A 12,059-nucleotide genomic window follows, 5' to 3' on the forward strand; every position below is an offset into this window, starting at 1 on the left:
GGGGGAAACCTATAGAGTCTAAGTGGAGCTATAGAGAGAAAATTCACCACATCCAGTGAGAAAATAGTTCCATCCCAAGAAGCCCCACCATTTTCCCATAGGCCCCCTGCTCTTTTCTTTCTTTGATGCCCTCCTTCTGGCTCAGTAGCACAGTTCACTGAATCTTCTGCTTCTCGTGTGAATAATTTCCCTTGACTGCATTAGTCTAAAATTGGGGAGGGAGCACATAGCTTTAACTCAGCACTGAAGACATGGAGCTTTTCTATGCAAGGTTGTTAATCTGCTGTATCTACTTTTAGTTTCATCACAGAACTGGGATCTGAGCACTGCACAAGGGGCATTTCCTTTCCTGCTTTCCAACTATATGATCTCTAGGTGGCACTGTGGTATTGGGACCATGCAAATACCTTGTTCTGTGTCAGCCAGTCATCTCTGACTTATGGCTATCTGCTTAGCTCTTGCAAATACACAAGAGAAAATGATGTTTTCTTTTGCATTAACAATTAACCACCACACTCTCCCTGCTGTAAAAAAGACCTCACTGAAAGTACTGATTAGGCAAAGAAATGAAGCTTCATGGTCACAACATTGTCCAAAGAACCAATAAACCATCCCTGGTGGGGAATGATAAGCACATGATACATGCCTGTTGTGAAAAGTCCCGGAGCTCATGGAGCACAGTTTCTGTGAGCTCAACTGTACCCAGCTCCCCTCCCCCCGCACATGCACCCAGCCCAAAAGGAGACCCCCTACTTGTTAAAACGCTGTTAAACCAGCTTAAGTACTCCCTAGATTTGGGAGCTGTAGCAAGCAACTGGGGTAGGAAGCCTTCCCCACTGGCAGCTGCTTGCTGCTGCGCCACCCTCAGAAAACTCTGGAAGCCGCTTAGACCAGGCCTGCCAACTCCCTTGATCTGCTTTTCTCTAAGCAGTGAACTACAGAGGCTCCCTGGGCTTCGGTCAGGCCAGCATCGACTCACTCATTTCCCATGTGGGTGTGCAAGATGTGGAGGACACTCAGGTCAGCCTTTTTTTTCTCTTTTCCCATTCTGTGCTAGGGTAGGTCTTGATAAGGGGAAAAAAATCACTGCATTATCAGTCTGTCCTACTTACAACAGGTGCTAATCTTTTATTTCTATTCATTTAATAGATTCATATACTAGCTGCCACACATGAAATCTCTCTTGGCAGTTTATAAGATCTTAAATGCATTGTGATATACATTAAAATACAATTAGCATACATAATAATTAAAATATTTCTATGAAACATTGGTAAACATATTAGAATTACAGCAACACCGTAATCAGGGAAGGCCTGAACAAAGAGATGGGTCTTCAATGGGTGCCTCCTGAATAGCAAAAGGGAGAGGTCTTTCCAACAGGGCCACTGCATGAGCTGGGCACCACCATGGAGAAGGACTGCCCTCAGGTTGTGGTAAGAGGCCAACCTGCTGGTCTCGGTGCAACCAGCAAGAGTGCCTCCGATGAGCTTAATGACTGCACAGATTCCCCTTTAAGTCAGGAGGAGAAGCCATTATCACCTTCCTGGTTCCTGGGAGGCACTTCTGGATTATATCATGAGCTACTGCTCATAGGGGGACCATTTCTTCTACCCATCCCCTTTTGCCCGCCATCACAGCTGTATGGATTCAGTCCTCCTGGCAGTGTCATCCCAGCCAGCCACGTGGATCACACAGGTCTTCCCAGTTGGCTGTGAGACAAGTTGCTTGTAGAGCAGATGCTGTAGTGAGAATCTAGAAACATAAACCAGACCTCTCCAGACTCTCATCAGCATTTCCTGCCAGTTTCCTTCAAGAATTCAATCCCTCTGTGTCTGGTTGCTGAACTTTGTGGGAGGCGATACTGGGAAACCATATGGGTGAGTGACTATGACAGACCAACCCTCCAGTTCTGAGAACTGGACAAAGTTCCTGCTTTGACTTTGAGACTACACATAACTTTTTCTTGGCTCTGCTCTCACAGCGGGCAGTGGAATTGGCCTTGCAGATGGAGCCTGTGGATCCAAACAGAATCGGTTTATGGGGTGGCTCTCATGGTGGCTTTATCTGTTGCCATTTGATTGGCCAGTACCCAGAGAGGTACAAAGCCTGTGCAGTCAGAAGCCCTGTGATCAACATGGCCACTCTGCTTGGGACCTCTGACATCCCTGACTGGTAAGGAACCAAAATTCCCCAACCTTTCCACCATGTCCAGTCCAAGACCCTGACTTATCCCAAATCCTCTTATTTGTCACAATCCTGTTCTGATAAATCTCTCTGCTTTTTTCCCGTTCCTCCACTGGGTCAGCTGACGCCATCCTGTCTCAGGTTACAAGTCGGTCTCTCATCCTCTCCTTCCAGGATTCACTCACCCTCCTCCTTTCTCTCTGACCTTTCCCTCCTCCACCGCTGCCATATTGCATGGTAACTTGCTAGAGGTCAGGAATTAGGTCATGAAGTAACAGACTCCACCATTCCCACAGGCGGTACACAGCTCTTGGCCTGCCCTACTGCTTTGAGCGGATTCCTACTGAAGAAGATCTGGCTGCCATGCTGCTCAGCTCCCCCATAACTCATGCTGCAAAGGTACAGCCCAGTGGGTGGAAGTGTCCACTGGTTGTGGCACTTGCAAATCTGCCAGTGCCTTGTGGGGGTGGGGGGCTCTATCAGTGTGCCATGTGCCGTGCTGTGTGACTTCCCACAATTCCACACCATCCCTGCATTCGTCGAGCTTCTACAATGGGAGCATACAATTTGTCAACTTGAGAATCTCCGTCTTTATGTTAACAAGAACAAGTTTCTAGCCTTTCTGGCTATCCTGGATGGGTTTGAGTGTGTGTGGGAGGTGCCGAGTAGTATTTCAGGTGAAAGCATTTGGCCTTAACAGCAATAGCAGTGTTCTTGACTCATTCAGCAAATACAAGAGGCTAAAATAGCAACTGTGTAGCTTACACGGTTTATGTAATTGCGGAATTCAGCTTTTCTTTTTTCGTGAAAACTGTAAGCAAATTTGGCTACTTGGCTCCAAGCAGCAGGCTGCCCCTGCCCTGTGCTACTTACACAGTCGCTGCTGCCTCTCCTACAGGTGCGAGCCCCATTGCTGCTGTGTGTGGGTGCCAGGGACCGACGAGTGTCTCCATACCAAGCTGTGGAATACTATCGCGTGCTGCGCGCCAGAGGCATCCCTGTGCGGTGAGTTCTTAGATATACAGGAGGCAGTCTTTTCACTCCTGTCTGAACAGAGTCCCGTGCAAAACATCTGTCCATCAAGCTTGCTAGCATTCATCCTCCAAGCTTTTCTCATTGCCTGAGCATGACTATTCTGGTTTGTCCTCAGTCATCGCCTTTATATTTGCTCCCAGAGCATCGCCTCTCCTCACCATGAAGACTGAGCATGGATAGTTGATTATACCGTTTTTGCCCTGTTTGCTCATTTGTTACTAGCCAAATGAAGTTTATTTTTGAAGAGAGCAGCAGCTTATCCAGCAGATGGTGCTGATGAATCATAATCTCTCATTTCATTCAAAAGAAACAAAAAATTTAGACTTGTACACTACTGTGCCTTATTACCCATTTGATAACTGACCACTCTTTTAAGCAGCTCTGTACAATTTTGTTTTTCTGTGGGATTATTTTTGTATGACTGCATAATGCAGTTTATTCCAAAATGAAACACCAGGAAATTAATGTAATACAAAACAAACTTAAAGTGGAGCAGCTACAGAAGAGGCAAGTACAGTATGAGAAAAGCCACAGTTTTGTCCCAGCTTAAGGGATATATGTCTACTTTGCAGGCTGAAAGAAGCTAACTGAGCTGGGTCCCAGGTGCACAGCACAATAATATCTATTTCAAATGGATAGAATTTTGGTGGATAATGAAGCAGCACATGCTAGAAGGGTGAAGTGAGGCTGGAGCACAATTTGAATGATTTTATAAAGGTCCCAAGTTAGACAGAAGGAACCCAGGTGAAAGCACTGTGAAGGGTAGCTGGGAAGGAAGAGGTAGCCATGAGCAGAAGAAAACAGTCAAGGATGGAGTAGGCTGAGCTAGTTTTTGTCAGGGCTTTTTTTGTCATAGAACGCACCGGAACGGCATTCTGGCACCTTTTTTTGACAGATTTTTCCAATGGATTTTTCCAAGTGATTTTGAATCGCCCCGTCGGGTGTAGCAGGTCAGTGGCAAAAATCATTAAAATCGTGCATGCGGCTGCTTGTCTGTCCACACTGATTGTGAGGGCACTGCTTGGCTTGGGATGCAGCTCGGCTTGGGATCGGTCGTGTGGTCGTGCGCTGAGTGCTTACTGCCAGCGGTGACCATTATGTTTGTGTGTGTGTAGAGTGACTGGCTACACACACATAAACAAAAGGTAAGTAAGTGCAAAAGGTAAATAAGTTCTTTATTTCAAAAACAGTTGGTGAATTGAATATATATTCTTTTAAATAAAATATTAACAAGACGTGAGTTCTGGCACTTTTTTTTTTTTTTTTTACAAAAAAAGCACTGGTTTTTGTTAAGTAAATGTCTGCACAGAGCCCAGTCTATAGAGTTGTGATGTCTGCACAAGCACTCAGACTGTTTCTTATTTTGGGATTTATCAATTGCATTATCTTGTTTATAGAAGCAATGTATAGATAAGTCCATACTTTGGAGTTTTCATCAGCCATAGCTTGTGACCCTTTTCTTCCGGTATTCTTCGTTGCCTGTACATCAGTTCAGAGCTTCCATAGTTTGGTGTCATAAACTGGCATTTCTAGCTGAAATTAGAAATGGTTGCACTGAGCTAAAGAAATAGTTCTGCTCTACTGAAAGAAACATAGTCAATCAAAGAGTCAGTGCCACTTGGAGGACGCTCGCTTTCATGGTGATGAGCTACAGGGGACCAAGCCAGATGCGACAGTTGCCCTGACATTCATGAATGTTAAAGAAAAATTAAATCACTGGCATGAGGTCACAAGCTGGAGTGGGGGCATGGCATGGGACGGGGTCTTCATCCTTTGGCCCTGCTGTCTCTCCATCAGAATCATCCTCCATGTCCCTACCTCCTATTACAGGTAGTAGGAGAGGTACTATTTTCCCCCAGTTTTTTCCAGTAGGAGGAAAGCTACCATTACCAGTTTCCCTCCCTTTGTGAATGGGAGGCACAGGAGGGAGTGATTACACCTGGACAGATGGCAAGGATGAAAGCCCAATTCCCAGCAAGCCGCAGATCCAGTCTGGGTCCGTTCCCACTGATCCCAGTCCTGCTAATTATTTAAAACAATACCAAGCACAGCAGAGTAAAATGCATGACCAGCATCACATCTGTTTTGGTCCCGAGAGGTTAAGAGCTTTTCAGCACAGGCATTTATTGTTCAAATCACTGACAGAAGTTTGTGGATCCTTCTTACAATATCATCCTCCTCTAGAGCCTGTCCCATATTTTGCAGCCATTTTCATGGGCATTTTTAGAGCAAGAAAAAGCAGCCTTTTCCTTATTGGTTACAGAAGCCTAGAGTAAATTCACAATTCTACTCTATACCATAGCACCATTTTGTGTTGTGTAATGGAATATATAGGAACATACAGAAGGGCAGCCTCTTGAAAAAGCCTTCTAATCCTACACCAAAGAAAAAAGAAGGAGTAAATGGAAATACAATGATAATAAGAAGCAATATTGGTAAAGTGCCAGGTTAAATACCTCATGTAGGGGAGCCTTAAGGCGTCCTTCTTGAAAGCACCCGCGCAGCTGCCTGCTTTAGTTTAGGGTTGACCAGTACCAGGATGGTAGCTTGAGCAGGGGCGTACACCATGAGCACCAATAATTCAAACAAGTCGCTTCCTTCAAAACCCACAATCAGAGGCAAGCTTTCTGCCACATAAAATAAAAGGTAAAGAATCAGGAGAAAGACCACTGTCCCAGCTGCCTTGATATGAGCTTCCGTTTGGTGGCTCTTAAAGCTGGATGCGGCACTTCTCATCCGGCAGATGTGTCGACACAGTGAGGCAACAATCAAGATGGAGCAAAGTGAAACCACAAGAAGGGGGCAGCCAGAACCAAGACTTAAGAGCAAAATTCTGTCCCTGGAAAAGTCTATCCCCATCTTGGCTTGAGTCATGTTTGCTGTGCAGGCTGTAGTATTGCTTTGGGATTGCACAGGAAGATGCAGGATTGAAAAGACGGAGAGAAAAAAGGAGACAACTAGGGATGCTGCAAGAAGATGGGGTATTAGCTGTGATATCCTCAGTTTGCACCAAAGAAAGGCGGAATACGTGCTGTTCACTATCTTGAGGCAATAAAAGACACAGAGCCAGGCCGTAAGCCAGAATCTGGAGTATAGGAGAAAGATAGCAACACGGAAAATTATTTGCAGTAGTAAGTAGCTCCTGTTGTTTAATTGATTGCCGATCAAAGACGCAGCCAGTAAAACTGTGATACAGAAATTGGATATACCCAAAATCATAAGCAGCTGTTCATTGGAAGAGAGGCTCCTGCGTTTAGTCCATTGAATGATTGCCACTGTAACTATAAAGCCATTAGAGATAAGGCCACAGAGGGCCAAGTCAGCTACCGCTATCAGAAAAGCAATTATCTGGAGAGAAGACATATTTGCTGATACTTGCAGAGCCTGCTGTACCCTTGCCTGACTGAAGGAGCTGAGCCGAGATGGAAAGTGCAGGTAGCAAACCTGTAGCAGCTTTTAATGGCTGGAGAACTGTGCTAATGGACTGTGCATCCAAGCATGCAAATGGATCGGGCTGTCATGTAACCAGATTTCCATACTTCTCCTGTCTGAAACAGTGGTGGTGATACTGACTTTATAGAAGTGCCTGCCTCATGACTTTGTAGGAATTGGGGGTGGTGTTCAGTTTGGGTGACTAAGTGACTATGTGAATAAGAATCCGACAAACGGTTAGCTGTCCCCTCTCTAGGTGAAAAGTGGCAGGAGTTGGCGATGAAACTCCTCATAAGCTTTCTGTAGGCTGTGCTGAGACAGTTCACCTGCTAGTTGCTCATCTCTCTGCCTCCCATCTTTGGTTGGGGCTCCAGCAGATAGATGTACACACAGAGAGAGCAGGCACCATTATTTCTTCTTCTAAACGAGATGCATAATTGTACAAAGTAACATCCAAAGCCAACATCAGCCAACCATGATAACGTAATTATCTTTGAGAACCTTTTAAACATGTCATTGTGCTTTGTTACATTTTACCAGAACATTTCTACATCCCACCTGAACTGTGCAAGCACAGCTTTTGGTGACCAGTTCTCGGATGTTTCATTGCACACACATTGCTTCAGCGCTGCATGGGCCCAGAGCACCACACGGAACAAGATTTTAGTATCAGGAGCTTCCTGGTGGAGGGCTCTTAATACTAATCATTAGAAGGCATTGTGCAGTTTTTCCTTTTCTTCTTATTTTTTTCCTGCAGTAAGAAAAAGGACCAAAGAAACAGTGGGAAATCATGAAGGGTTATGAGTGAAAAATGACATTATCTGAATCCCACATAAAATTTCATGAGTGAGGCAGGCTGATAGCATGCTAACAGCGCTGTCTGAAAAAGTAGAGCATGTCAAATACTTCGACTTCTTCTGTTGAGTTAAGCCAAAGGATCCAGGTTCTGTTCTGAGTAAAGGTTTTGACACTCAAGGTTACAGCTGCTCTTGATTTTTGAATTGTACCTTTGAGTGCACACCATGTTCAATAGAGCTTATTTTCAGTAAGTAATATTTTAGATTTTTGTTTATTATCTTAAAAAGCACACAGATGTTATTCACAGAAAGGGAAATGCAAACTGAAGTATACTTGATATAGCCCAGTGGTAACTATATCCATTCTCCATTTGCATCCTTGTGAACCTAGCTAAAGGTTAAACAAACATACAGCAGTATATTTTATGAGGTTCTCGAAAAGCCTCACTCTTGTGCTTCATTTGTTATCTGGAATATAGAGAGCAACCTTCATACAGGATAGGGGGAAAAATTAAAGCATTTAAGAATGAATTTGAGAATAAGAATTCTCAAAGAACTCTCATAAGAATTTGAGAGCCAGTGTGGTGTAGTGGTTAAGAGCGTGGGACTGGGACTCAGAGGATCTGGGTTCTAGTCCCCGCTCAGCCATGGAGCCAACAGGGTGACTCTGGGCCAGACACAGAATCTCAGCCCAACCTACCTCACAGGGTTGTTGTTGTGGGGATAAGATGGAGGAGGAGAATGATGTAAGCTGCCTTGAGCCCTTTGTAGGAAAAAGGCAGGATATAAATCGAAAAATAAAATAAATAATAATAATTAAATAAAGAATGAATGAAGGGCAATCAAGGTGCCTTTTGCAGTAAGGTGTTAATTTCTAATTAGGTGCCAACTTCTAGTATTTTCTGCTATAGCACTCATCTCAATAGCTTTTCTGTGTTTTTGTGTTCTGTTTGTTGAGCTGGACAGTCATGCAGTAGTTCTCAAGCGGTTTGCTAAAGGGATGCCCTTGGACACCATTTCTCCATTAATGTATTCCACAGTACAACCTTTAGAAATTGTTGCTTGCTTTGCTAACAGGCAAGTGCATGTTGACGTGGTGTGACCACAACTCAGATTGCTGGGCTATCAGAGGGCAGAGGAAGGACCTTCCTATTGACTCCAGCTTGCTGTGGCACAACAACCGCAACAAATGTAAGCCCAGTATTATGCTGGGTGGAAATCCATACCTTGCAGGGAATATCTCAGACAAGTCACCATGGCTTTTTTGTATGTCAGTGAAAAGGATAGTGCTAAGAAACTCTGCCTTTCATTCTGCCCTGATGAAAATGTGAGTGGGTGAGCAGCCAGGATGCAGAAACACGCATATGCCGGGAGCAGAAGATGAGCTTCAGAAACCTACCACTATCCCAGAGAGTGGAACGGCATAAAGGAGCAACATACAAATGTATAGTTTTAGGGGCGCTCTTTGCGAACAACTCACCACTGGTGGAAAGACTTTCCTAGGATATGTAACAATAATTTGTGTTGCTCCAGTTCTCTGTGGGGAAAGGTTCAGGTTGAGAGGATGATGACAGAGAAGCTGAGTTCTCATGACACAGTAACCTAACGTGGGTAAATAGACATAGTGAGTTGTCGTGATGCCTGAAATGATCCTTCTTCCTGCAGAGTGGCTTGAAGCCACCCTGACAATCCATGGCTTGTTCTGGGGTTTAGCTCAATGCGCTGGTGTGTTGTCTGAGCCCAGGAGCCTGACCCATCATGGGTTGCAGGAAGCAGCAAGTGAGCCACTCAGCAAAAGAGGCAAAAATATCTTTTGGTGATCTCACCCATGCCACTGATGCTCAAACAGCACCTTTGGACAATGGTCACTGGTTCATTGCCACTTTTTTGTAGGGAGGAGGTACAATTTCACTTGTAATTTCTAAACATTTTCCCTGTCTTTCTCTGGTGCGCTTCTGTAGTTGCCTGAAACATGGAGCCTAGCCCATCCCATGTCCTGATAAGTGCATATCTGCTCAGAGAAGGTTCCTCCCGCTCGTCCTCAGCAAAAATAAAGGTGCTGAGAATATATCTTGCCCATTCAAGTGTGTTCCTCTGGTTTTTCTATTGCCTTGCTTTTCAGTCTCCTCCACCCTTTTCATACTTCCCACTCCTTTTTCACAAGCTCTTCCTTTTGACAGGTGTCTTTTCTTTCAACCCATCTAGCAAATTCTGAGCATTTTTTGAACAAGAGAATATGCATTCATGAAATCTGTATATATTTCTCTGTACAAATATAATGCTCAGATTTGCTAGATATTTCTCAATCTCCAGTATCCAGAATGCCAAAATTATTTACAGGAAAAGATTTGTCCTCCAGTAGGCTTCCAGAGCGCAAGTGGGCAGAGGGCTTTGGGAGTGGAGCAGCCATGGTAGATTCCTTCACAGAAGGTGAGAGGTAGAGATAGTCCCAAGGTCTCTATAGAAAGGGAGATGGGACTGAAGGGAATCCTTGTCCACAGGAACTGGTAGACATTTTCTTGCTGATCTTTTGCAGCTTGCTGAGTTATCCGGAGGAGGGTCATGCCATCAGTGGCGTGGAGGCCAAAGCAGATGTCTTTATGAACTGTGCACAATGGATCATGCACTATCTTTCTATGGAAGCAAGCGCTGAAAGTCAGCAGCCAACTAAAAATGCAGACGTCTAAATCATTGACAAGCAAATGGTCTGTGGAAAGATCATGCTGCATGAAGATCACAGGAGAGATCCAGCCGTCGTAATATCCTGAGAGAAGTTTCCTTCCCCCGTCCTCACTTCTAGGCGTACAGGCAGGTTCTTGGGGCTTAGATGATCCTTCCCAGGAGTGTCACTGGACTATATTCCTGAGTCCCTGAAGAAGCAATCCTGTGGCCCCTAGACATTGACTGAGGGGTCCTAGGATGCTAAGGATTTCCCCCTCTGAGGGTAGAGACAGGGTCCCCTTGCGGCTGGTGGAAAAGGAGCTGTGCTGGCAGCCATCCCAAGTCTGGAGAAGCAATCTTTGAGAAGCCAAAGGGGACTCTTGTGATCAGGGAGGGGAGGAGCCTGGACACAGCAGGTTACGGGCTATCCTGAGCTATTTCAGACTCCTTCCTTCCCTTTCCAAAGCAAAAAACCTCATCTGTCAAAAAATTCAGGGTGGTAGGATGGGGAAGCGAAGATTGTTTCTGCCTGCGCTTCCATTCTGCATGGATGACTGAAAGCCTCCAAGTTTAGGAGCTTGGGATCTCTGAAGATGCAGCTGATCAGACCACACCCTAAGAGTGCAGATATTTCAAAAAACAAATGGCGTGGGATGCTCATCATCATCATATATACTAATAACAAGCTCATTTTCCTGGTCTGGAGCCTTATGTAACCTGAATGACACAAAAGAGGTGGAAGGCAGGCTTTCGGGGAATTTCCTGATTTGCAAAAGTAGAGATGGAAAGTGTATGTAGCAGGACTTTCAGATTAAAAAACAAGTGTTTGGAGCCAAACATAAAAGCATTCAACAGTAACAGGGCTCTCTAGTTATTTTTTCCCATATCTCCAAAGGTGATCAGGGTGTGTTTATTCTAGAATGCAGCAATAAAACATCAACCAGGCAGCCAAAACAGAAATTAATATCTGCTTAAGAAATTAGAATGTAGGAAGAGACTGTCAAAGTGTAGACAAAAGTGGGGTCGAAATACTATGTGTTAGGAACAGAACACAAAGCCATGTAAATGAGTGGAGCTCTTGTATGGGTCTACAGTGCTATTTTTTAAAGTTACAGTTTAATTTTGAATTCTGTTTGATAAGAATTAATCTGAAGTTGAAGCAGCATAATCTAAAGGATTTAGTCTTTAGAACGCACAATAGCTTTAGTAGTAGTTACTTTTACAGATTTTGAAAAAATACCATGAATTTCCGTATTCAAAACTGTGTCTCAGTGTGGGTCCTCACAGTTTGTATTTATTAAGCAGTTTGGTCCTCTAACTCACGGGGAGGCAACCTTTTGGATCTGTGGGCATATTTGAGAAACTGTCCCCGCCTGGCCATGGCAGGAAAAGTAACCATCCAGTGGCATTCATGGGAAATTAAGATGGCAGCAGCTGAAGGATCCCACTTTGCTTTTTAGCAATCCCAATTACCAGTAATGAAATATAAACATTAGAAAAAAAGGAGGGAAAAATGTAGTGGGCACTGAGGAAGCTTAATTGGGGCATATTGGTGGGAAAAGTGGTAGGAAAATGTGGAAGGATTCTGCTGGATGATATCTGGGCCCGCTGAAAAGAATATGTGGACAAAGCAGAGCAATTGGTGCTAAAGGCCTCAGCAGGAGGCATCCAAAATGTTGCCTTGCTTGAACTCCTAGATTACAAGGGAAACCTGTATTTACATAGAACAAGTCCATCCTATGCTAAAAGAACTTCTTACTTGGCAGTGTTTGTTTTTTCCAAGTTCTTTTCAAATTCAAGTATTTCAAGATACAGTTGCAGGATTTAAAAAACTTGTGGGGTCACAGAGTCACCAATGAGGAAAGAGATACACAGTTCTTAATATTTTTAAGATACATAATGGCTAGAAATGGTCATACTCATTTTAGCCTATTTTTCTATGTCAGA

The 12,059-nt window shown here is 44.2% G+C and overlaps 2 protein-coding genes across 2 annotated transcripts in view; one reads left to right on the forward strand and one right to left on the reverse strand.

The window, feature by feature from the left end:
• The window catches only part of LOC123034255 (acylamino-acid-releasing enzyme-like), a 35,301-nt gene extending 24,408 nt beyond the window's left edge, over window positions 1-10,893 (forward strand). The window contains exons 14-18 of the mRNA XM_044451494.1: window positions 932-1,020; window positions 1,985-2,175; window positions 2,484-2,586; window positions 3,086-3,192; window positions 9,988-10,893. Of these exons, the coding sequence (XP_044307429.1) occupies window positions 932-1,020; window positions 1,985-2,175; window positions 2,484-2,586; window positions 3,086-3,192; window positions 9,988-10,138 (641 nt within the window). The 3' untranslated portion in view covers window positions 10,139-10,893. The remainder of the gene's footprint in view (window positions 1-931; window positions 1,021-1,984; window positions 2,176-2,483; window positions 2,587-3,085; window positions 3,193-9,987) is intronic.
• LOC123034047 (taste receptor type 2 member 4-like) lies at window positions 4,488-6,585 on the reverse strand. The gene is made up of 2 exons (XM_044451095.1): window positions 5,679-6,585; window positions 4,488-4,755 (listed from the first exon to the last, which is right to left on the reverse strand). Exon 1 carries the CDS (start codon window positions 6,583-6,585, stop codon window positions 5,695-5,697), a length of 891 nt encoding a protein of 296 aa, XP_044307030.1. The 3' UTR covers window positions 4,488-4,755; window positions 5,679-5,694.
• Window positions 10,894-12,059: the final 1,166 nt, after the last annotated feature.

The sequence above is a fragment of the Varanus komodoensis genome, unplaced genomic scaffold, assembly GCF_004798865.1.
Source record: "Varanus komodoensis strain SLA01 unplaced genomic scaffold, ASM479886v1 scaffold6_2, whole genome shotgun sequence".
In the NCBI taxonomy this organism is placed as follows: Eukaryota; Metazoa; Chordata; class Lepidosauria; order Squamata; family Varanidae; genus Varanus; species Varanus komodoensis.

What these genes read in the sequence shown, in the direction of transcription:
- LOC123034047 (XM_044451095.1), bottom strand. Translation starts at nt 6,585, where the DNA reads ATGTCTTCTCTCCAGATAATTGCTTTTCTGATAGCGGTAGCTGACTTG.